At 42.8% G+C, this 26,610-nt stretch overlaps 1 protein-coding gene across 1 annotated transcript in view; it reads left to right on the top strand.

Annotated features, from left to right (window-relative positions):
* Positions 1-26,610, top strand: part of LOC126484856 (short stature homeobox protein-like) — a 126,902-nt gene that overhangs the window by 28,189 nt on the left and 72,103 nt on the right. Inside the window, exons 2-3 of the mRNA XM_050108452.1 lie at positions 17,346-17,449; positions 17,516-17,674. Coding sequence (XP_049964409.1) covers positions 17,346-17,449; positions 17,516-17,674 — 263 coding nt within the window. The remainder of the gene's footprint in view (positions 1-17,345; positions 17,450-17,515; positions 17,675-26,610) is intronic.

Here is a 26,610-nt window from a genome sequence, read left to right as displayed (position 1 = left end):
AAATGTGGGTGAAACTAGGGGGAAAAGGCTAGTATTCACTAAATACTCTTGGTGTCAAATATAAATATGTTTCAGGATGATAAAGTAGTTGCTGAGATGAGATGACTTGCTTGCATGCAGCAACCACACATCCTCTTTACAGGGGCAAATAGGATAAAGTAACAGCTGCTACAAAATGATGCTAACACAGATTATCAATGGTTTAAAATCATTTATTAATAGAAACTTTACGTTACTTAACTGTACAGTGAAAATAGTGTGTGGCATTCGTTCAGTGTTCACTTGTACTCAAGTGTCTCTAACTCTGGTCTAGTTAATCCAGTGAATAATGACTAAGACCACTTGTAGATGGTACTGTTTGGCTCTTCTTGGCGTCGACAATGAGTGAGTCCTATTGCTGTTTTGAGGTACCACTGATAACGTGAGAGTGTTGCATAGACACTGACTTGATTAAAGCCATTTGTCTGCTTTATCCACTTTCGGCGAATAGATGTCCGCTTGGGAACTATTTGTGTGACGTAAGGTGGAAGCATAAAATAATTCTTACCTTGTGTGTGCTCTGTTGGATGCTAGTCTCAACACAGTTGCAACTGAGCACCAGGCAGCTCGGCGCTCTTCTATGCACGGCTGTAATCCGTATTTGCAGGACGACACCGCAAGGGTCAAGTGCGTGTTGCCTGTTATTCTAGTGTGTCTTTTAATAGAAATTGGCGCTCGTCGTTTGTCTGAGAATCGGATTCGTTCTCGGATGTCTCGTCTGTTGTTAACTCCGAACGCCACTGTCAATGTCACTAGGGTGCTGAGTATCAGCATAGGTTCACAACTCGCGTGCTTCAGATTACCTCTCGTTACTGTGAACACGTAGGCATCAAGTTGCTGGTTTTAAGTAGTGTTTAGCTTTGGATGTAGGCATGCACGTGATCGTGTCTATACGCTATACTGTTTGAATTTTTTGAATATTTCATTATCGGTAGGCCTCTAGTGTACTTTCTCGGCGCTCCATTTTATCCGTAGTCGGTTCAATAAGCAATATCAAGTGTTTTAATCTGATGCTTCTTTGTCGCTGTCAAAAGGCATGTTTCTTTTCTATCGAGTTGATGATGAGCATAAGTTTAGGTTCAAGGAAGGAACTGTGTGTTTATAGTCGTAAAAGGCGAGTCTCTCGCGAAGGTGAATGACCTGCAGCTCACACAGCCTTCATCCTTAATATGTTGCCATCATGACCTACAATAAAAAAGATATGCGCTTTAGGCTACTATAATCTTCCCGAACTTTGACGTAGAGACGGTGCTTCATACTCGAATCGTGAAAAAGAGCGGCATTGAACGACGTTCTAATAGAAAAACAGAAACTTCTAGGACCTAACATGACTCGTGACAGTGTGGAGAAGAAAATAGACAACTTCTCGTCCGCTTTTCGGACAGAATTGAAGAACCAACATAGCTGCTACCACATAAGAAACTGCGGCTCTCCTTTTTCTGTCACCCATTGTCGTTTAATCGTCACGAATACTGCACGGGAAGTTCAGCTAAAGGAGGCGTGAATGGAACTGCGGTGAAGACTGGATGTCGCCTCCACATCTTCAGTTCATATAACTGAAGAGATGTGATCTAGACAGATAACTGCGCAGTTCTGCGCAGTTAAACTGTAGGTGCGAAGGAGCATTTGATTCCAAGACGAGTCTGTGGCTGTTTATTATCGCGAAATGCACGAATGATATAAACTTGTTTAAATTACTGAAATTGAAATGGAAAGAAGAAAAGCACTGAAACATGTCTATATAATTTACTTTAAGCTAACTAGGAATGTTGTGAGTGGTGGAAACTCCCCTTTTTGAAGATAAATTGTACCCCATTTTAAATTATGTGTCCACTGCGTTAAATATTATTTATGTAACAGGTAGGTCTCAGTAACAATATTTTGTTAACAGTTGTGTTAAATATCTCCCATTTCTATCATCCCTATTTCTTTCTTTATTTTTATTTCGTCCCCCTCATTTCATAAAGACAGGAGGGATGGGCTGTCAACGATACAACAATCCGCTTTTCAGCCAACAGCTTTTAAAAAGTATAACAAAGACGAAAACAAATGTTATCAAAGAACAAACGTTGATACATGATTTTGAAAGCAATAAATGGGATGACTTTTGTTAGCTTCTACATAAGAAACATTAAAACTGATGTCTTCTTTTTAAATTAAAATCAAAGGAATAGCCCCTAAGACAAAAAATATATACATTTTAAACACATGCCAAAAAGGTGAAATTCTTCTTAGAAAAAGCACTGCACATTCTCTTAAAATCCGAAGGAACTGCACTGGCAGAGACGGATTTTGGGAGGAGAGAACACGTTCTACAAGGTTGAAGAGTGTGATTCAAAAAATATAGAGGTCTATTAGGCAGTAAACTATGGAGATGAAGGCAGGTGTTAGAGTAGATAGTGGGAAGACAGGAGGTGGTATGGCAGAGGGGAGGAGTTGTTAGATGTGGACGTAGAGTAGTGGAGATGGAGAGAGATGCAGAAGGAAAAGTAGAAGGGAACCTTGATGTGGAGAGGGTTACATGTGGAAGAGTTAAAGTTGGTATCACAGATAAATACTGGGGCGGATAGCACACTCTGCGAAAAACAGTTGGCTGAAGTTGCGTTGGGCCTTCCGTTGTGGCAGAGCGGTTCTAGGCACTTCAGTCTGGAACCGCACGACCGCTACGGTCGTAAGTTCGAATCTTGCCTCGGGCATGGATGTGTGTGATCTCCTTAGGTTAGTTAGGTTTACGTAGTTCTAAGTTCTCTAAGTTCTAGGGGACTAATGACCTCAGATGTAAAGTCCCATAGTACTCAGAGCCATTTGAACCATTTTTTTGAAGTTGTGTTTGGACAGGACACGGAATATTTGCATGTATAGGGACGGTGGGATGTGTATGTAAAGACATAACAGCGTGCCGGGTTGGTGACTAGAGGGGAAACAGTAGGATTATTGGAATTTAATTTGTGGGTAGCGTTGAACATGTGGAGGTGTTTGATGTAGGTGTGGATGGGTGGGAATTTGATGAAGCTGCAGAGGATCCAAGTGATGGGAGGTAACTGAATATGGAAAGTGAGGCAGAGTGCATGACGTTCCAGGATTTCGAGGGAGTTGTAGAACTTAGGTCAGAGGGGGATATTCGTACGTCATTAGAATAGGATAGAATAGCTCAGGTGGAAGCTTGTAATCCCCAAGATCAACCACGTAGTAGTTTTGGTAGTTTCAGTCTGTTGCGGGCTTTCGTTGGATGGTTAGTAGGTGAGGTTTCGATTTAAGTTGCCGGTCGAGGGTTAGTATTGAGTATTTTAGCGTGTTAGTGGAGTGGGTAGGAAGGTCGTAAATGGTAGAGTAAAAGTCATGGGGACGGAATATGTAGGTGGTTCATCCTATTATTGTTATTGTTTTGGTGGGGTAGAGCTTATGGATCCATTGCTTGCACCAGAAAGTAAACTCATTGAGGTGGTTTTGTTGGCATCTTTGGGATTTCTGGAGTGTGAGGTAGACAGCGATAAAAGTGGTGTCATCAGCATGCTGAAAGTAATGGAAATATTTTTGGCACATTGGTAATGTAAATGGCATAAAGGAGAGAAGAAAGTACAGAGCCTTGGGGCACACCTCCAGTGAAATGGAAGTTATGCGAATTGGTATCGTTAATAGAGACAGTGGATCGGTGATTAGAGATGAAGGATGCAATAAAGCGGACATATTTAACTGGAAATGCTTAAGTGAGGAGTTTGAAGAAAAGACTAGAACGCCATACACGTTCATAGGCTTTTTTCTTAGTCGAAGGAGACAAACTTAGCGGTATTTTGGGTATTGAGCTGGTGGGATAGGAGATTGGTAAGGCACAGGAACTGTCATCAGAGCATAAGTTGGGATGGAAGCCGCAGTTTTTGTGTGTCCATCCTTTTGATAGGAGCCACAGTGGTTAACGGAAATCAGGTGGTGTTGATTCGGTTGTTGATGGGTGTGTCGTGAGAGGATGGAGTCGAAGATATTGCTAAGCATTGAGGTGAGGCAGATGGGGCGGTACAAAGAGGTATTAGTAGGGGTTTATCTAGTTTGAGGAAAAGTTGGATTCTGAAGGTTTTCCAAAGTTCAGACTAGTAAGATATGGGTAGGATAGTGACATAAAGGCTTGCAAGGGATACTAGAAATGAGAGGAGGCAATCTCAGAGGTGTCAACAGGTCATGCCATCATGACCAGAGGAAGTGTTGCGTTTTCTGTGAAGTACTTGTTTTATGTCACGTGCTGTTCAAAAAATGGCTCTGAGGACTATGGGACTTAACTTCTGAGGTCATCAGTCCCCTAGAACTTAGAACTACTTAAACCTAACTAACCTAAGGACATCACACACATCCATGCCCGAGGCAGGATTCGAACCTGCGACCGTAGCGGTCGCGCGGTTCCCGACTGAAGCGCCTAGAACCGCTCGGCCACTCCGGCCGGCTCATGTGCTGTGGTCGGTGTTGTATTTCTGTTTGTGGTATGTTCTCCAAGTACTGGAAGCTAGGAACCGGGGCTGGGGAAGCGGTATCCATACGTTCAAGGATCAGAGAGGTAGCATGCGAAGTGTTCAGCTATGCCGTGGCTGTTAGGTAAGGGATTATTGCTGTGGACAAGCATATAGTGAGGAATGGAATCGCTACCAGCAAGTCGATGGAATGTTGTCCAGTACTTGGAGGAGTTAATGCCGAATTCAGTTTTAAGTCTGATGCACGTCTGATTCCAGTCCTGTCATTTCTTAGTATTTAATAAATTCTTGATGTCTCTGAATTTATCAGTGGCATATAAATGTTGTTATGTTGCTAGAGAAGGCCGAAATGCACGCTATAAGCTCACGCAGGATGGCGTGAGGTCTGAAACAGGATACGTAATGAATGCTATAAAGAAAAGTACGTAGCTTCTGGAATACTTAACTTTAATCCATAATTTGTATACATCGTTCTTGATGAGACATGCTTCATACGATAACTATCAATTGCTATGGCGCCTTGCTAGGTCGTAGCCATTGACTTAGCTGAAGGCTATTCTATCTTCTCAGCAAATAAACGAGGCTTCGTCAGTGTTGCATCGCTAGCTAAGTCGTCCGTACAACTGGGGCGAGTGCTAGTAAGTCTCTCGAGACCTGCCGTGTGGTGGCGCTCGGTCTGCGATCACTGACAGTGGCGACACGTGGGTCCGACATGTACTAATGGACCGCGGCCGATTTAAAGCTACCACCTAGCAAGTGTATTCTAATCACAAGTCCTAGGAAGGTGCGGTGTAAGTGGAGTAGTAGGGCTTGTGGGGGTAGAGCGTGATGATGAGGACATATGTAGTTTTGTAGGAACGCGGGCAGATATAGCGCCTGACGAGATGTGCTGCAGGGAGGAAGTGGCTTGGGTGATGTCATCTAATTGCAGGAAGATTGGTGGAGTGGCTCCCAGTCTGGATATCTATGGATTTCCGGTAGGCATGCCATTTGACGTGGGAATCGAGTACTTCTGCAGTGAGGCGTCCAAGGCTGTGGGATGGGGGCAAAGTCGCCTTTGGAGGGAGGCTGTAAATTGACGCCACTGTTGGAGTTCTGCAAAGGAGCTACTGTAAATGTAATATAGGTGTAAAAGGTAGGGTCGATATGGTAAGAAAGTCATAAGAGATGGTGTGATTTACTGTGATGTAGAATGCAACGAGAATTCCACTGTTAAGTGCAGACGAGACGGCGGAAAGGTGGAAAGAGTACATTCAAGGCCTCTATGAGGGGCAAGATTTGATGTGATAGAAGAAGAAACAGGAGTCGATTTAGAAGAGATAGGGGATCCAGTATTAGAATTAGAATTTAAGAGAGCTTTGGAGGACTTAAGATCAAATAAGGTAGAAGGGACAGATAAGATACCATAAGAATTTCTGAAATCATTGGGGGAAGTGACAACAAAACGACTATTCACATTGGTGTGTAAAATGTATGAGGCTGGTGAAATACCACCTGACTTTCGGAAAAATATCATCCACATTATCAGATTAACAGCTCATGCATCCAAGTTGCTGACAAGAATAACATACAGAAGAATGGAAAAGAAAATTGAGGATGTGTTACATGACGATCAGTTTGGCTTTAGGAAAGGTAAAGGCACCAGATAGGCAATATTGACTAAAGGAAAATCAAGACACGTTCATAGGATTTGCCAACCTGGAAAAAGCGTTCGACAATGTAAAATGGTGCAAAATGTTCGAAATTCTGAGAAAAATAGAGGTAACCTATAGGAAGAAACGCGTAATATACAATATGTACAAGAGCGAATAGAGAAAAATAAGAGTAGGCGACCAAGAACGAAGTTCTCGGATTAAAAAGGGTGTAAGACAGGGATGTAGTCTTTCGCCCCTACTGTTCAATCTGTATATCGAAGAAGCAATGATGGAATTAAAAGAAAGGTTCAGGAGTGGAATTGCAATTCAAGGTGAAAGGACATCAATGACATGACTCGTTAATGACATTGCTATCCTGAGTGAAAGTGAAGAAGAATTACATGATCTGCTGATGGATAGGGCAGTCTAATGAGTACAGAATATGGATTGGGAGTAAATTGAAGAAAAACGAAAGTAAAGAGAAGTAATAGACATGAGACTAGCGAGAAATTTAACATCAGAATTGATCTTCACGAAGTAGATGAAGTTAAGGAACTAAACTACCTAGGCAGCAAAATAACCAATGACGCAGGGAGCAAGGAGGACATCAAAAGCAGACTAGCAATAGCAAAAAGGGCATTCCTGGCCAAGAAAAGTCTACTAGTGTCAAACATATGCTTTGATTTGAGGGAGAAATTTCTGAGAATGTATGTTTAGAGTACAGCAGTGTATGGTAGTGAAACATGGACTGTGAGAAAACCGGAACAGAAGAAAATCGAAGCATTTGAGATGAATGTTGAAATTTAGGTGGACTGATAACGTAAGGGATGAGGAGGTTCTGCGCAGAATCTGTGAGGACAGGAATATGCAGAAAACACTGACAAGGAGAAGGGACAGGATGATAGGACATCTGTTAAGACATGAGAACAAAACATGGACACAAAATATTAAAGTTATGCAACATCAAAAAGCGTAAAGTAAGTGGCTATGAACAAGTATGAGCTACATTGTAATCACATGCAACGGGAAGCCTTGGATTCACTATTATGGATGACTCCTCTGAGTCACACACTGCATGATGTGCTTTGGCTTCCGGACCACGTGCACTCGCAACATGTACTCGGCATTTCATCCCTCCGTAATCATACCAATACACTACACAGATTACTACCTAACCACAATAAAAACATACTAATCACTATTACATGCAGTACGTATAGAAAATAATATGTACTAGCAACTTCTACAATTATCTCTTCTCCTACAGCTATATCTACTCCAGTGCGAGACGTAAGTCCTCAATCTGCAGACGTTAAATACGCCAACGTTGTGATTGCTGTCGTAGATGGCATATCGTGTTTGTGTCCTCACATAGATGAAAGAATTTGGCGATCCCTTTCCATACGGCGTCAGACAGTTCATGCATTCCTATAAAGGACGCAGTCCCCAAAATTGAAAAACGGCTCTGAGCACTATGGGACTTAACTTCTGAGGTCATCTGTCCCCTAGAGCTTAGGACTACTTAAACCTAACTAACCTAAGGACATCACACACATCCATGCCCGAGGCAGGATTCGAACCTGCGACATCTACATCTACATCTACATTGATACTCCGCAAGCCACCCAACGGTGTGTGACGGAGGGCACTTTACGTGCCACTGTCATTACCTCCCTTTCCTGTTCCAGTCGCGTATGGTTCGCGGGAAGAACGACTGTCTGAAAGCCTCCGTGCGCGCTCTAATCTCTCTAATTTTACATTCGTGATCTCCTCGGGAGGTATAAGTAGGGGGAAGCAATATATTCGATACCTCATCCAGAAACGCACCCTCTCGAAACCTGGACAGCAAGCTACACCGCGATGCAGAGCGCCTCTCTTGCAGAGTCTGCCACTTGAGTTTATTAAACATCTCCGTAACGCTATCACGGTTACCAAATAACCCGGTGACGAAACGCGCCGCTCTTCTTTGGATCTTTTCTATCTCCTCCGTCAACCCGACCTGGTACGGATCCCACACTGATGAGCAATACTCAAGTATAGGTCGAACGAGTGTTTTGTAAGCCACCTCCTTTGTTGATGGACTACATTTTCTAAGCACTCTCCCAATGAATCTCAACCTGGTACCCGCCTTACCAACAATTAATTTTATATGATCATTCCACTTCAAATCGTTCCGTACGCATACTCCCAGATATTTTACAGAAGTAACTGCTACCAGTGTTTGTTCCGCTATCATATAATCATACAATAAAGGATCCTTCTTTCTATGTATTCGCAATACATTACATTTGTCTATGTTAAGGGTCAGTTGCCACTCCCTGCACCAAGTGCCTATCCGCTGCAGATCTTCCTGTATTTCGCTACAATTTTCTAATGCAGCAACTTCTCTGTATACTACAGCATCATCCGCGAAAAGCCGCATGGAACTTCCGACACTATCTACTAAGTCATTTATATATATTGTGAAAAGCAATGGTCCCATAACACTCCCCTGTGGCACGCCAGAGGTTACTTTAACGTCTGTAGACGTCTCTCCATTGATAACAACATGCTGTGTTCTGTTTGCTAAAAACTCTTCAATGCAGCCACACAGCTGGTCTGATATTCCGTAGGCTCTTACTTTGTTTATCAGGCGACAGTGCGGAACTGTATCGAACGCCTTCCGGAAGTCAAGAAAAATAGCATCTACCTGGGAGCCTGTATCTAATATTTTCTGGGTCTCATGAACAAATAAGGCGAGTTGGGTCTCACACGATCGCTGTTTCCGGAATCCATGTTGATTCCTACATAGTAGATTCTGGGTTTCCAGAAATGACATGATACGCGAGCAAAAAACATGTTCTAAAATTCTACAAGAGATCGCCGTAAGAGATATAGGTCTATAGTTTTGCGCATCTGCTCGACGACCCTTCTTGAAGACTGGGACTATCTGTGCTCTTTTCCAATCATTTGGAACCCTCCGTTCCTCTAGAGACTTGCGGTACACGGCTGTTAGAAGGGGGGCAAGTTCTTTCGCGTACTCTGTGTAGAATCGAATTGGTATCCCGTCAGGTCCAGTGGACTTTCCTCTATTGAGTGATTCCAGTTGCTCTTCTATTCCTTGGACACTTATTTCGATGTCAGCCATTTTTTCGTTTGTGCGAGGATTTAGAGAAGGAACTGCAGTGCGGTCTTCCTCTGTGAAACAGCTTTGGAAAAAGGTGTTTAGTATTTCAGCTTTACGCGTGTCATCCTCTGTTTCAATGCCATCATCATCCCGTAGTGTCTGGATATGCTGTTTCGAGCCACTTACTGATTTAACGTAAGACCAGAACTTCCTAGGATTTTCTGTCAAGTCGGTACATAGAATTTCACTTTCGAATTCAATGAACGCTTCACGCATAGCCCTCCTTACGCTAACTTTGACATCGTTTAGCTTCTGTTTGTCTGAGAGGTTTTGGCTGCGTTTAAACTTGGAGTGAAGCTCTCTTTGCTTTCGCAGTAGTTTCCTAACTTTGTTGTTGTACCACGGTGGGTTTTTCCCGTCCCTCACAGTTTTACTCGGCACGTACCTGTCTAAAACGCATTTTACGATTGCCTTGAACTTTTTCCATAAACACTCAACATTGTCAGTGTCGGAACAGAAATTTTCGTTTTGATCTGTTAGGTAGTCTGAAATCTGCCTTCTATTACTCTTGCTAAACAGATAAACCTTCCTCCCTTTTTTTATATTCCTATTAACTTCCATATTCAGGGATGCTGCAACGGCCTTATGATCACTGATTCCCAGCTCTGTACATACAGAGTCGAAAAGTTCGGGTCTGTTTGTTATCAGTAGGTCCAAGATGTTATCTCCACGAGTCGGTTCTCTGTTTAATTGCTCGAGGTAATTTTCGGATAGTGCACTCAGTATAATGTCACTCGATGCTCTGTCCCTACCACCCGTCCTAAACATCTGAGTGTCCCAGTCTATATCTGGTAAATTGAAATCTCCACCTAAGACTATAACATGCTGAGAAAATTTATGTGAAATGTATTCCAAATTTTCTCTCAGTTGTTCTGCCACTAATGCTGCTGAGTCGGGAGGTCGGTAAAAGGAGCCAATTATTAACCTAGTTCGGTTGTTTAGTGTAACCTCCACCCATAATAATTCACAGGAACTATCCACTTCTACTTCACTACAGGATAAACTACTACTAACAGCGACGAACACTCCACCACCGGTTGCATGCAATCTATCCTTTCTAAACACCGTCTGTACCTTTGTAAAAATTTCGGCAGAATTTATCTCTGGCTTAAGTCAGCTTTCTGTACCTATAACGATTTCAGCTTCGGTGCTTTCTATCAGCGCTTGAAGTTCCGGTACTTTACCAACGCAGCTTCGACAGTTGACAATTACAATACCGATTGCTGCTTGGTCCCTGCATGTCCTGACTTTGCCCCACACCCGTTGAGGCTGTTGCCCTTTCTGTACTTGCCCAAGGCCATCTAACCTAAAAAACCGCCCAGCCCACGCCACACAACCCCTGCTACCCGTGTAGCCGCTTGTTGCGTGTAGTGGACTCCTGACCTATCCAGCGGAACCCGAAACCCCACCACCCTATGGCGCAAGTCGAGGAATCTGCAGCCCACACGGTCGCAGAACCGTCTCAGCCTCTGATTCAGACCCTCCACTCGGCTCTGTACCAAAGGTCCGCAGTCAGTCCTGTCGACGATGCTGCAGATGGTGAGCTCTGCTTTCATCCCGCTAGCGAGACTGGCAGTCTTCACCAAATCAGATAGCCGCCGGAAGCCAGAGAGGATTTCCTCCGATCCATAGCGACACACATCATTGGTGCCGACATGAGCGACCACCTGCAGATGGGTGCACCCTGTACCCTCCATGGCATCCGGAAGGACCCTTTCCACATCTGGAATGACTCCCCCCGGTATGCACACGGAGTGCACATTGGTTTTCTTCCCCCCTCTTGCTGCCATTTCCCTAAGGGGCCCCATTACGCGCCTGACGTTGGAGCTCCCAACTACCAGTAAGCCCACCCTCTGCAACTGCCCGGATCTTGCAGACTGAGGGGCAACCTCTGGAACAGGACAAGCAGCCATGTCAGGCCGAAGATCAGTATCAGCCTGAGACAGAGCCTGGAACCGGTTCGTCAGACAAACTGGAGAGGCTTTCCGTTCAGCCCTCTGGAATGTCTTTCGCCCCCTGCCACACCTTGAAACGACCTCCCACTCTACCACAGGTGAGGGATCAGCCTCAATGCGGGCAGTATCCCGGGCAACCACAGTCTTAGTCCGATCAGGGGATGCGTGGGACGAGCTGGCCGTCCCCGACAAACCCCCATCCGGACCCCCACAGTGATGCCCATTGGCAACAGCCTCAAGCTGTGTGACCGAAGCCAACACTGCCTGAAGCTGGGAGCGAAGGGATGCCAACTCAGCCTGCATCCGAACACAGCAGTTGCAGTCCCTATCCATGCTAAAAACTGTTTTGCAAAGAACGTCTGAACTAATCTACAGAAAGCGCAAACAAATCGACAAAATTTAAACGGTTATTAAAATACAAGATTGCCTAGTAAATGCAGTAATGCTGCTACTTGCGCACTGCTGACACTGCTCGGCGGCGGAAGGAGACTAAGCGAAATTACACTATTCAGGTACTAAAACACGATGCTACACTCTCAAATACTATAATACGCCCGAAATTTATGAATTAAACAATGCAAGTACCAAAAACACGCAAAGAAATTAAGAATTAAACTATGTAACAAATGAGTGAGCTAGGAGTATACGACTTGCTGCTGCAGCTGCTTATCCAACGGCGGCAGGGAGCACACTGACTGCGACCAACCGACACTGGCCGTTCAAAACAAAAACAGTAGACAAACGACTACGCGAATTTACACTATTCAGGTACTAAAACGCGATGCTACAACTCTCAAATACTATAATACGCCCGAAATTTATGAATTAAACAATGCAAGTACCAAAAACACGCAAAGAAATTAAGAATTAAACTATGTAACAAATGAGTGAGCTAGGAGTATACGACTTGCTGCTCAGCTGCTTATCCAACGGCGGCAGGGAGCACACTGACTGCGACCAACCGACACTGGCCGTTCAAAACAAAAACAGTAGACAAACGACTACGCGAATTTACACTATTCAGGTACTAAAACGCGATGCTACAACTCTCAAATACTATAATACGCCCGAAATTTATGAATTAAACAATGCAAGTACCAAAAACACGCAAAGAAATTAAGAATTAAACTATGTAACAAATGAGTGAGCTAGGAGTATACGACTTGCTGCTCAGCTGCTTATCCAACGGCGGCAGGGAGCGACCGTAGCGGTTCCAGACTGTAGCGCCTAGAACCGCTCGGCCACTCAGGCCGGCCCCAAAATTGAAAGTCTTTCCCTTTTCACTTCCTCCTTTCCGATCCCTTTTGTCGCCTTTTCCGCCTTGAGCTCCCAGGACTGATTCACGTTTTGCTGGTGTGTCTCTGCTTCTCCTGTTGGAGGTTTTCCCAGTCTCCTCCATGGACTTTCTATGTTTCTGAAATTGTAAGTCTACCGGTCAGTACCTCGTACTGCGACGCACAGTTTCGTTGAAGTACCTCTCTAGCTCTGGTAAGTGCAGGAGGCAGGCATTGTGCCTGTCAGAAACTAATATTCTAAACAGCACTTCCAGCTGGCAGACGTCTCGTTACGTGGTGTTTGACTGAGGGTTTCTGATTGAAGAGAAGTTCACTTCGATAGCTTCCTTTACAACTACTGCCTTCGTCACATGATCGATGAGGACCCTCCCGCGCTTAACACCCGTGCCCACGTAACTCTTTATGAATATTTTGATGCAGTATATCGTCGTGGAGCAGTTTGTGGCCTAAGGCTTGACGTGTCTTGTGAATGTGTTCACGACTATGAAGATAAGCGACTACCTCCTGTATGAAGTATTCTTCCAACGAATTTGAGATTGGCCTCTGTCTTCTCCTTGATTAAATTTACCTGGTCATTCCAACATAAATTACTCCACAGAGGAAGTTCTAGATTTTTGAAAGTTGTGACTGACTCTGACGTGTCTGATCGCTGACAACATGGTCGAATGATATCGGACCTTTTCGTCTATTTACAGCATTTAAATTACAATTGTTTCTATTTAAGATCAGCAGTGATTGTCTACGAGTCTCTCTTCATTTCCCAGTCAGTTCTTAACGATGCCACCCCCTGCACACAACTACGTTAGCTGTGAAAAATCTCATACGGCTACAGACTCTGTCCTCCAGGTAATTTTTGTAAGCCATCCCTCTGCGGCCCCAACACATTACACTCAAGTATGCCAGACACGATCAACGCTTATGACGATGTTTTCCATTAAGAAAGACATAGAGAATTCTGTCATAAAGAATTCTTGAACTCCATAGAAGCCGACCGGAGTGGCCGAGCGGTTCTAGGCGCTACAGTCTGGAATCGCGCGACCGCTACGGTCGCAGGTTCGAATCCTGCCTCCAGCATGGATGTGTGTGATATCCTTAGGTTAGTTAGGTTTAATTAGTTCTAAGTTATAGGTGACTGATGACCTCAGAAGTTAAGTCCCATAGGGCTCAGAGCCATTTGAACCATTTTGAACTCCATAGCACATACGCTGATACACCACAACATTATGGTCACTGCCCGCCACGTGAATGAATGCCGCGTGGTGGCGTTGTGGGTACGTGATGTGTATTTAAGGGGAACGACGGTACGGACTGCAAATGGGGAAGTCACTGACATAAGCGACTTTGATCAAGAATAGATAGTTAAGCAAGGTGCTCAAACGACATCTCGAAAACGGTGAAGCTGATAGGTTGTTTGTGTGCTGCTATCCTGAGCATCTATGGAAAGTCGTTGACGGATGATGAAGCAGTGAGTACGCGATAGTGTATGGTAAGTCCACGCCCCATCACAGAACGTGGAGGTTGGAAGCTCGCCAGCTGTGGAGGATAGGCGGCGATCAGTGGCAGATCTGACGTCAGAGTACAATGTAGGTGCAGGCCCAAGCGTTTCGGAACACAACCTTCGTCCACATTGCTGAACAGTGAGATCCGCAACAGACGACACCTACATTTTGCCCAGACGACTTCGTCGCTTACGATTGGAGTGGGCCCTGGGAGCATCGAGTATGGGTCGTGGGTCAATGGAAATTGAAGGCTGTGTCTAGATATGCCGTCAACCAGGAGAGCGTCTGCTCCAAACATGTACTGTACCACAGACACAGGCCGATGGGGGCGGTGTTGTGTTATGGGGACATAGACCTGGGCTTCCATGAGATCTGTGACAGTAATTGAAGCCATCATTACATCTGTGGACTAAGTGATCTTTATTGCTGACCATCTTGTCGTTTTCCCAGATCCCAATGGCATATTCCAGCAGCAAAACTGTCCGTTACATGGCGCCAGTGCAATGTTTCGAGGGTCATTATAGACACATCTAGGACGCTTTCGGGCGCCTGCTTCGCGCTCACAAAACGTCGGTCAGTAACTGATTATAATTTCGTAACCTTTGTGCAGACTGTTGCGACATACGAGGATAATCCCAAAAGTAAGGTCTCCTATTTTTTTTTATAAGTACAGAACTCTGTTTGTGCGGCAGTTGGTCACACTGTTATGAAGAGTGCTTCACGTGCTGTGTGTAAACATGCGCACGCCACGCTGAGGCGCTATCTTGGCTTGGCAGCCGTTGAGAATGGAGCTCCCGTTGGATGTTACCGCCAAGTGCGAATTGCGCGCAGGTATTCGGTTTTTGAGCGCAAAGGGCACTGCGCCGATTGAAATCAATCGCCAATTGACGCTAGTGTATAGTCAATTGTGCATGGATGTCAAAAATGTTCGTAAGTGGTGTAGAGAGTTTGCAGCTGGTCGGACCGAAATTCATGACTAACAAAGGAGCAGGAGACCGTCAATTTCTGAGAAGACAGTGTTGAAGGTTGAGCAAAGTATGCGTGAAGATTGCCAGATCACCCTTGATGATCTCTGCACGTTGGTTCCTGAGGATTCCCGAAGCACCGCTCACAGAATTTTAACGGAAACATTGAACTACCGGAAGGTGTGCGCAAGATGGGTGCCACGCATGCTGACTAAGGACCACATGCGGCAACGAGTTGATGCTTTCCGCACATTTCTTCACCGCCTTGCAGCCGAACATGACAACTTTCTGGACTCAATTGCCACGGGTGACGAAACCTGAGCATACCACTTTACACCTGAGACCAAGCAACAATCAAGCCAGTGGCGGCATCCTTCTTCGCCAAAGCCGCGGGAATTCAAACAAACACAGCCTGCCGGTAAAGTCATGACAACCGTTTTTTGGGATCGGAAAGGGGTCGACTTTGTGCCCACTGGGACCACAATTAACGCTGACAGGTACTGTGAGACACTGAAAAAACTCAATCGGGCAATTCAGAACCGGAGAAGAGGAATGTTGAGCAAGGGCGTACACATTCTCCATGACAACGCTCGCCCACATATCGCTCGGCAAACCGTTGCTCTCCTGCAACAGTTTCAGTGGAACATAATCACCCACCCACCCTATAGTCCTGACTTGGCGCCCAGTGACTATCACCTGTTCCCTAAGTTAAAAGAACGATTCAGCTCCGACAAAGAGGTGAAAGAAGAGGTTCATAACTTTCTGAACAGCGTGGCGGCGAGCTGGTATGACATAGGCCTACAGAAACTACCACAGCGTCTACAAAAATGCATCGACAGAAATGGTGATTATATGTAAAAATAGCTAAATGTTCAAGCTGTAAACTGATGTAAAACATTGTAGAAAAAGCAGATCTATGTACTTATAAAAAATTAGAAGACCTTACTTTTGGGATTATCCTCGTACTTCCGGAAACCTACCAAAGACTTGTCGAATACATACCACACAGAATGATTGCTGTAATGCGTTTCAAAGGTAGACCAACACGCAGGAGGTCATAATATTTAGGCTCACCAGTATATGTTCTGATATTCCATATGCAAGTGTTTTGTTTACCAGGCGACAATGTGGAAATGTATTAAAGCTGTATCTGTTGATGGGCGAAAATGATTGTGTTACACTATTCCCTACAACACCACGTATAGTGACTGTCTGTATTTGTAAACAGCTGAAACACACACGCGGTCGCCCTGTTCCAGCTGCAAGATGCCTATCTGACGGCTTCTAGAAGAAACAAATACGTGATTTTCACTAATTCTTTTAATTATTGACCGATGTGAAAATTTAAAGGGCTGCGAAATCCTACTCATTAAGTGGTATAATCTTACGTTAAAGGTATAATACAGTAAGTCAAATGTCTGACTATAGTCATCCAGTATTTGCGAAGACAGCACTTAGCGACTTCCAACAAACTTTACACTAGATATCCAACCCTTCCTAAACTTTTTTCTCGCTGAAACGCCACCCCCGTTCTCCGCCACCCCTCACAAAGTAATGAAAGGCAAAAATGCTACCGCTTACTACACTTTAGCTATTCATCTAATCAAATTCAGATTACGCATGAAGTTTTCATTTATTACTTCTTTACTACTAACTCTATTCGCAACACATTTTGCACAAACTGTTCACGTATACCATTGAATGTAGATGCAAAATTTTACCATTGTACGACATATAGTTCTGGAGGCATGACTTGATAAACTTTGAGGTGCGTGAATGTTCCCATTAGTCTGTTAGTGAATAATCAGGTAACAAAACTAAAATAGTTAGAATTTTGTGTCTTCAACCATAAAAGTTTTACATGCATGACATCAAAATATGAACACATTAACTTAGTGTAATTCAAATGGTTCAAATGGCTCTGAGCACTATGGGACTTAACATATGAGGTCATCAGTCCCCTAGACTTAGAACTACTTAAACCTAACTAACCTAAGGACACCACACACATGCATGCCCGAGGCAGGATTCGAACCTGCGACCGTAGCAGCAGCGCGGTTCCCGACTGAAGCGCGTAGAACCGCTCGACCACAACGGCCGGCAACTTAGTGTAATTGTAAAGTAATCAAACGTTTCAAGCTGTCTTATATATGGAAGATCGATTCTTTAAAGAACCTGGAGTTTGGGGTTTATTGATTTGAGGAGAAGCCGCTTCTGACGCACGGTTGCAAAGTTTACTGATACACATCCTGAAGTAAATGTAACACTAGGAGGCACATGTGTTGCGATTGGTGTCCAAACTGAGCGCAGTGTGTTACGGTTGTTGTACCCGCAGGTGGCGATCTGGAGGCGGACGTGGACCCCGAGGAGGCGGAGGAGCTGTCGGCCAGGTCCCGCCTGCAGCCGCAGTCCCAGCTGAGGGGCAGTCCGCCGCCCCCGGTGCCAACAGCCTCCGCCGCCTCCGCCTCCAGAGCCTCCGCACCGCCCCCGCCGCCTCCCCAACAGCAGCAGCAGCAGCAGAACAAGCAGCGCCGCAGCCGCACCAACTTCACGCTGGAGCAGCTGAACGAGCTGGAGAGGCTGTTCGACGAGACGCATTACCCGGACGCCTTCATGCGGGAGGAGCTGAGCCAACGGCTGGGGCTCAGCGAGGCCAGGGTGCAGGTGGGTCGTGCATGCACTAAAAATCTAGGCCAAAACTATACAAACATAAAATAATACGAACCAAAATCAGACAATAAAAGAAAATATAAAGTATGAGCGAAACATAAACCTTAAACAGAAGTAACAATAAGGGTGCATAAACTCGCTTCCCTGCCACGGGCCAACTACACTGACTTTCACTCACAGTTGTAACACAATGACCCTAGACAGCCTCGTCATGTGCTGAAAAGCATGTCACATCAGTTCAAAATGTTACGGGTCTGGATTAATAAGAATTAGAGAAAAGTTAAAATGGTGGTTTTAATGTTTCCGGTGTTCTAATTAGCTTCAAACCTCCCCCCCCCCCCCCAAGGCCCACACACAGATACCACTAACTCTGTACAATGGACGGAACGTTCATACTACCATAATGAGATTTTCACTCTGCAGCGGAGTGTGCACTGATATGAAACTTCCTGGCAAACTAAAACTGTGTGCCGGACTGAGACTCGAACTCAGGACCTTTGCCTTTCGCAGGCAAGTGCTCTGCCAACTGAGCTACCAAAGCACGACTCCCGCCCCCTCCCCACAGCTTTACTTCTACCACTACCTCGTCTCCTACCTTCCAAACTTTACAGGTTCGCAGGAGAGCTTCTGTAAAGTTTGGAAGGTAGGAGACGAGGTTGTGGTGGAAGTAAAGCTGTGAGGACAGTCTGAAATGAAGAGGAGAGAGGAAGTTGTTAGAATCACCACACACTGATAGTCATGTCACGTTGCTGAAGGAGGGACCCTTACATCATACGAAAATTCCTGCCTAGAGACTTAAAATTACATAATCTCTATTAAATGGTGATCAGAAGAATAGATAACGCTATCATCAAGTCAGGATTCAACAATGGCCCTTACCCAGCCAATTTCAGGAGCACCTGCAGCTCAGAGTAGACTCTGAACTATAGTTAAGCTTGACATTTTCACATACACATCAATTCTAAAGGTGAAAGGAGTGATGATAGTTGCTACAAGGCTATCAGACGATTTCTGCTTTTGGACTCACTCTACACAATTATGTACCCTTAACCCCCTCTTGTAGCCCCGTTTCTTTGCCAAATCACACCACCTCTCATTTTAGTTGTCTCACACTAAATTTCAGTATTGTCTTGGTATATTTAAAGTAAAATCTATGATTCTACAAATGTGCCAAAGTATATCATACAGAAATATACAAAATCTAGAAAATATATAAAACTCCCACCTTTGATTCTTTAAATATCGATCTCCCTTGTGTAAAACAGTTCCAAATGTGTGGTTACTTTACAAATGAGTTGATGTGTTAAAATTTTGATCTTGAGCATGTAGGCGAGAAAAGTTCAGAAAATTATGTTTAAAGTTTGTTGGGAGTCATGAAGGGCTCTCATTATCACACACTGAATAACTATAGTCTGGCTAATTTGCTTTCTGTTTTAAGCAAAAGCTAATTTTTCAACACCATAATATGTAAGATGATCTTCTGAATCATGTGTCCAAAAAAATATAATTTTGTAAGTACATTCAGTGTTATATATGGATATTGTCTACAAAATGTGTTGGAAACAATGTTAGTAGTAAGGAATTAATAAATTAAAATGTCAAGCCTTATGCCAGCTATAGTTTTACTGCATGATAGGCGAAAATGTAGTAAGTGACAAACTTTTTTTCCTTAGGTATTGTAACTTAATTATAAATGTTCTAACTTCATGTCTATGTATCCAACAATATTTTAGTATTTTATCCTTATCTCTTGATTTAAAGAATAAGGATATGGTTGTGAAAAAACGATTAAATCCCAAATAATAATACAAGCATAGGAAAGAATTCAAACAGATTAAACTTAAGATTTTTTATCCATTTAGGTTAGTGGCTCCATCATTAGATAATGTACCATCCTAATTGAATAAAGATCAAATTAAGAATATGAAGAAGGTTTCCTCAGAACATACAGTAGCCCTAGTTATAAGCAGAGGAGTTTGTCTTGATTAAGAGCAGAACAATCATTAATGAGGATGTAGCAGCAATATCTATACAGAAGACAGAAATGTAGCTTAGTACACAAATTTTTATAGGTATCACTATTTCAGATTGATTAAAAGTACTAATGTATGTTTTTACTGTAGTCTTATAGAACCAAAGTGTGAATACAATATTGAATAATGCTATAAAGATCCAGATTCACACAAATATGATAAGAAAAATGAATATTTCTGCACAGATATGAAAGAAAGTTTTAATAAAGTTGAAAAATTAATACAGTGGAAAAATCATGAAAGAATTTATGGGATTCATAACTAAAATATATAGCTGTAAAGTTCAGAAAAAAGATGTTACTTAAGTAAAAGGTGTGTTATAAATAATACATCATCAAAGATTGAAAATTGCCTATTCAATATCAAAGAGCAATATAGATCCATGAAAATAGTAACGAATTTGAAAAAAGTATTATACAGTATAGAGGTGTATATAAAGCTCTATGTCCAGTGACTAAGGAATAGTTTCAGTAAATTTAACAGAAACTTCATGATGTGATCATTACAAAAGATTCAGCAATATGAGTCTTTAAAACATAATTTATATTGCTCTGCAAACTTTCGCAAATCATTTTCTTTCCTTTAACAAACCTACAGATTCCTTAGTTTTAATTTCTTTTATACCTATCTATCCCCATAAACATCAGCTACTGTATATTCATGCAACTGAGACAGACAAAATAAAAAAAATTGTTCAAATGGCTGTGAGCACTATGGGACTCAACTGCTGAGGTCATTAGTCCCCTAGAACTTAGAACTACTTAAACCTAACTAACACATCCATGCCCAAGGCAGGATTCGAACCTGCGACCGTAGCGGTCTCGCGGTTCCAGACTGTAGCGCCAGAACCGCTTGGCCAGCAGCGGCTGGCAGACAAAATAAAAATTTATCAAATTTTTCTCATCCTGCTTGACCATTTATATACATTGTAAACAACATCAGTCCTATCACATTTCCTTGGTATATCCCAAAAATTAGCTTTACATCTGGCAATTTTGTTCTATTAAGAATGACATATCATGGTCTATCTGCAAGATACCAACCTGTGTGCCACTCTATAGCACTGTGGATCTCATGGGAGTGAGTTGAGTTTTGCAAGATCTCTAATTGCAGAATCCATGTTGATTTTTATAGAGGAGATTTTTATTCTCCAAAAACATCATAATACATGTGCATAAAACATGTTCCGTAAATCAACAGCAGATTGACATCAACGATATAGGGATATAATGAAGTCCAATTGTCCTATGTCCCTTCTTGAAAATGGCAATGACCTGCGCTTATTCCAGTCACTTGGTACACTTGGTTGGTCCAGCGACCTTCAGTAAACTGCTGCCAGAAGTGGAGCAAATTCTTTCGCATAATCTCTATAGAATCTTACAGGTACCTCATTTGGTTCTAATGCCACTCCTATATTAAGCAATTATAGATGTTTTTTCGTTCCATGATCAGTTATCTAATTACTGCCATTTCAAAGTTAGTGAAGGCATGGGAAAGGCCCACCTTGGCTTAATAGCTGTGCTAGAAGACTGCTATGTAAACAAAGACAGCTTCTTCATAGATGAAAGAAGAGTTAAAACTTAGTAGAGACACACAAGCTGAACGAAGCAGAAATGAGCGAAAGGAGAATATGAGAGGAGCGTTTGTGACTATCATTGAAATTAAATGAACTAACTAAAAACTCTAAGACATTTTGGTTTTACATAAAATCAATAAGCGACTTGAAATCATCTATTCCATAGCTTACTGACCATAATGACACCGAAATGGAAAATGACAGAAAAAGCTGTAATACTGCCTTCTTCCAATGTTATGAAACACATGAAATCAATTCAGAGCTGTGAATGATGGCTGTAGTCGCCACAGTGCTTGTTCCTTTGGACATGCACGCATGTCGAAAGGAACTTGGCATTGTAATCAGAGTAACACAGGCACTGCAATATTGTATTTCTCTGCCGATACTATGCAAGCGACTTTCAGGGCAGTGTCTGACCTGTATAGAAATATACGTAATGGATGTACAAGTATAGATGATAGACCCGTGATTGGTGACATACAAAAGTTTGGGTCTGACTGAGAGACATGCACGGATCACTAAATGGTAAGGCGACCACTCGCGACAAGCGGAAAATCCGAGTTCAAGTCCCGATCTGGCACAGATTTTCACGTCATCATTCCATTCTATAGCTGATGATTGTCCTTATTCGCAACTGCGAATTCATTTCATATCTTTCATAATGGCTGTAGTTGCCACAGTGCCTGTACCTTAGGACATGCATACATGTCGAAAGGAACTTTGCTTCATAATAATAGTAACACAGACACTTCAATATTGTATGGTGAAGGATTAGTTAATTGGATGATTAATACACTTCCTTTTGAAATACATCTACCTGGATACTCTTAATGTGGTCAAGGAACGATATCAGATGAAGGATTACCTAGAAGTGACAAAGAAGTTAAACCTTTTAAAATATGTGATATTAAATATACAGAGAATTCCAATTTAGAGTACAAAAATAGCACGTAAAAAACGCCAAATAGCTACAAAGGATAGAATACACATATCAGAAATTTCAGTTGGAAAAGAGAAATCTGCAACATCTGTTGGACAAATTATACATAGAGAAAGAAAAAAAGAGGTGTTGGTATTGCAGCTGATGATTATGGTTAAGGAATTCGAAATTTTTCACTATTAAATGAAATTATTTGATATTCATCATAATATTACTGTGTGTGAAAACCTAAACTGAAACGTAACAGAGATTAAACTACTAAATAACAAATAGAAAATCTAAAGAAAATCGAATTATAGAAGACGGTAATTAGATTTTACCATCAACCAGTCCAGCTCTATAGCAGATTGTAGAAAGCAAGAAACTTCTACATTAAATCAACATGAACCAAGGATTCATCCACTGCTACTTGCTGCATAAGGAGGTTTTGGATCTTTAGCTGGCTGAGCTGTACCAGCTACAAGTGCAGCTTGTTAAAAGAAGGTGCTGAATAAGCTGAAGAAAAGAGGTGTAAAGTCGAAATGAATTAAAGAATAGTGGGAAAAAATTAGAAATCAGGCGCATCCTCTAAGTTATTTTGTTGCTGAATAATTAATGAAGGCATTTAAGATTAAGAGCTTTGGAACTGTTTTTTGACTGATTAAGATTCTTTAATATTAGAAATAATTAAATCTGGCACTGTGAAATTAAATTTATTAGATAATGTTTGTAGACACTGGATTTGTTGCTATAGATACACCAATAAGAGCTCTGTCTTTGATTCATTTGGAAGAAGTGATCCAAAATACTTTTTTTAAATATGTGGGATCAATAAGCTATGTTATAATGAACATAAAATTCTAAACTTCAAGAAATACACATGTGTGATTTTGTGTTTATATGTTTAAAACTATTTTGTGATGGTTTACTGAAATTTTGAAGCTAATAAATGTATTTTTAAACAAAAAAATTGGAAAAAAGTCACGTTAGATGAGCTAAGAGATACAGAAATATAATACATCAAATTTGGAAAGTACTTTGCTGTTATCTGTAAGAAAAATAAAAAATACATCAATCTCATAAATAGATGATTAGTTAATTGAAGTGTAGCAGTTTCAATGGATTAGTTAATAAGCGATATTTAAATTGCAATCTTGAACAAACTAATATTCAGTCTCAAATCTGTTGACCACATTTAATAATTATAGAGAAAGCGTTTTCAAAATATTTTTAAAAAATAGATTACAACCTTTATATTAGCCAACAACAAAACTGAAGAATAAAGTCTGTGATTAATAGAAACTGAATTCATGTTTGTACAAAGTGATAGCAACTTGGATATATACCAGATTACTGTATCAAAGATGAAATACTTTTTTTTAATAGGCATCAAATCTGATGTAAAACGACATCCTACTGATCATAAAGTGAAAATATCAGAGTGTAATTGAGAACTATCAGTTGGTATTCCAAAGACTACTGAGTATCTAATTTCAGTAATCATCCATTGTTTGATTGGTTTAGATTAAATTAGTCAAGTAAAAGCAGAGATGATTTGACAGTATTAATTTTTGGTTAATTGTCTATCATTTATTCAAGATATCAATGAAAAAATTAACTCTTTTATTTTTTATTTTATTTTTATGATCAACAATATTCGGTGTGTGACTAGCAAGAACTATTCAGAAACTCATCATCAGCAAAGAACAGCAACTAAAAGCAGAAGACAGTGGACAGAAGGTAATTGTACAGTATGGAAAAGCAAAATAAGTAAATTTGTTAAATTGCATTTGTATAAATAGGTTCAAGAAACTGAAATATTTGTGAAGAAACTTTAAATAATATACAAAAAATGATGAGTAAAAAATATTGTTTCATTTGGAATGTTAATTTATTACCAGCAATTATATTAGAAATGTATTCAGGAAACCTGAAAGGAATTTCAGAAATAAGTGAAGATTTCGTAATGTAAATTAACATATTTTTAAAGTTTACACTGGTTGAAAGTAAAACAGGGGGGGGATCTATGTGACGCTTTTCAAATAACATCCCATAAACATTTTAAACATTTTCAAACTGAGTTTTTAAAAAAATGTATGAATGGATATGAAAGTAATCATTATTCTGATTTCGTAGAGACAAAGGTATCTGTTGTAGAACAGTTTAACAGTATACACAAAAAGAAAATTTGGAGAAACGTGGTACATCAGTAGGTTGATACAGTTCCAAAATCAGTTAAAAAAAAATGAAAATACATGCAAAAATAAAGATGAAACCTAAAGATGTAAATAAGCATAATGAGAAACTTATACATCCATTGAAACTTCCTGGCAGATTAAAACTGTGTGCCCGACCGAGACTGGAACTCGGGACCTTTGCCTATCGCGGGCAAGGTCCCGAGTTCGAGTCTCGGTCAGGCACACAGTTTTCATCTGCCAGGAAGTTTCATATCAGCGCACGCTCCGCTGCAGAGTGAAAATCTCATTCTAGAAACATCCCCCAGGCTGTGGCTAAGCCATGTCTCTGCAATATCCTTTCTTTCAGGAGTGCTAGTTCTGCAAGGTTCGCAGGAGAGCTTCTGTAAAGTTTGGAAGGTAGGAGATGAGGTACTGGCAGAAGTAAAGCTGTGAGTACCGGGCGTGAGTCGTGCTTTGGTAGCTCAGTTGGTAGAGCACTTGCCCGCGAAAGGCAAAGGTCACGAGTTCGAGTCTCGGTCGGGCATACAGTTTTAATCTGCGAGGAAGTTTCATATCAGCGCACACTCTGCTGCAGAGTGAAAATCTCATTCCTATACATCCATTGTTTAAAATTGCACAATGTGCAACGCTTTATGTTGTGGTTGGCAGGAGAGCCAACACTGGGTTACTAGAGGAAGCCGAAAGGCACGAGTTTTAGCTCATGCAGGCTGGCGTGAGATCTGGAACAGGACAAGGAAATTAGAATTTAGAAAAACGGACGTAGCTGGTGGAATACTCAACTTTAATCCATTAATGGTGAACGTCGCTCTTGACGGTACATTATTCTCAGTAACAATAGTAACCGGTAATGGCGCATTGCTAGGTCGTAGCAAATGACGTAGCTGAAGGCTATGCTAACTATCGTCTCGGCAAATGAGAGCGTATTTTGTCAGTGAACCATCGCTAGCAAAGTCGGTTGTACAACTGGAGCGAGTGGTAGGAAGTCTCTCTAGACCTGCCGTGTGGCGGCGCTCGGTCTGCAATCATTGATAGTGGCGACACGCGGGTCCGACGTATACTAACGGACCGCGGCCGATTTAAAGGCTACTACCTAGCAAGTGTGGTGGTCTGGCGGTGACACCACATTCCTCCCCCGCAAATCGGCGTACGATTGTGGCATAAGGCTTCCGCCCGCCGTGGGGAGGACCCCATGTTGACGTACGCGACGAGGTGGGGAGCCTAACAACAGGCGAGGCTGTGCCACCCGCACCCTGCAATTCGGACCGCGGGGAGCTAGGAAACGCCTGAAAACCTGCTCCAGGGTGCACGCCAACATGCAGTATATGCGCCCGCAGAGAGACAGGAGGGGCCGAGGGGTCGACCTCCATCAGGCCAGGGCACCCGACGGGCGAAGACGACATATGGTCCGGAGCGGGCAAGAGTTCCATGTCGGAGGACATCCGGTCACGGGAAGCGATCAGCAGCGCGTGACCCCGGGGAGGCGCCCGGCGGTTGCAGCAAAGCGTCCACTGCGGGCGTCGCCGGCGGGAGAACAGACGGCGGCGGCGTCGCGTCGCTATTGGGCAAAATGGAAGGCAGCGTCGGTAACACCTGGGGCTGAGGCGAGCCAGTAGATGGGTCCCCAGGGCGCTGACCGGACGGCACCGTCGCTAAAAGCAGACGGCGAGCGGCAGATCCCATGCGACGACAGTGGCGCAGCTGGTTGAGATGTCGGCGCACCTCACCAGAGGCCCCCAAAACCAGATACTTAGCGCGTCCGAGGCAGCGAAGAATGCGCCCTTCGAGCCAACGCCGTGAACCTCGGTAGTGACGATAGTAGACAACGTCGCCTGGAGCAAAAGCAGGTCTCGGCCTCTGCACAGGAACCTCATACGGCGGATGTAGCAAAGACATCAAGGTTCGATGATGACGACCGTGGAGCAACTCAGCCGGCGAGCGACCATCTCGGGGCTGAGAGCGATACGAGGACAAAAAGAGCAACAACGCGTCCTCCCGAGAAGTGACGCTTTTAACTTCAACATCTGTGACTTGAAAGTCCTGACCAATCGTTCAGCGGCACCGTTTGACTGTGGCGAAAACGGCGCGGGCGTCAGATGTTGAATACCATTGACCTTGCAGAATGACTGAAATTCTGCGGACATGAATTGTGGGTCATTGTCGGAAACAATAGTCTGTGGAAGATCTTCAATGCAAAAGACAGCAGA

The sequence above is a fragment of the Schistocerca serialis genome, chromosome 6 (assembly GCF_023864345.2).
Source record: "Schistocerca serialis cubense isolate TAMUIC-IGC-003099 chromosome 6, iqSchSeri2.2, whole genome shotgun sequence".
NCBI lineage: Eukaryota > Metazoa > Arthropoda > Insecta > Orthoptera > Acrididae > Schistocerca > Schistocerca serialis.
The sequence above is the reverse complement of the archived record's forward strand: the minus strand, read 5'-3'. Positions and strand labels throughout refer to the sequence as shown.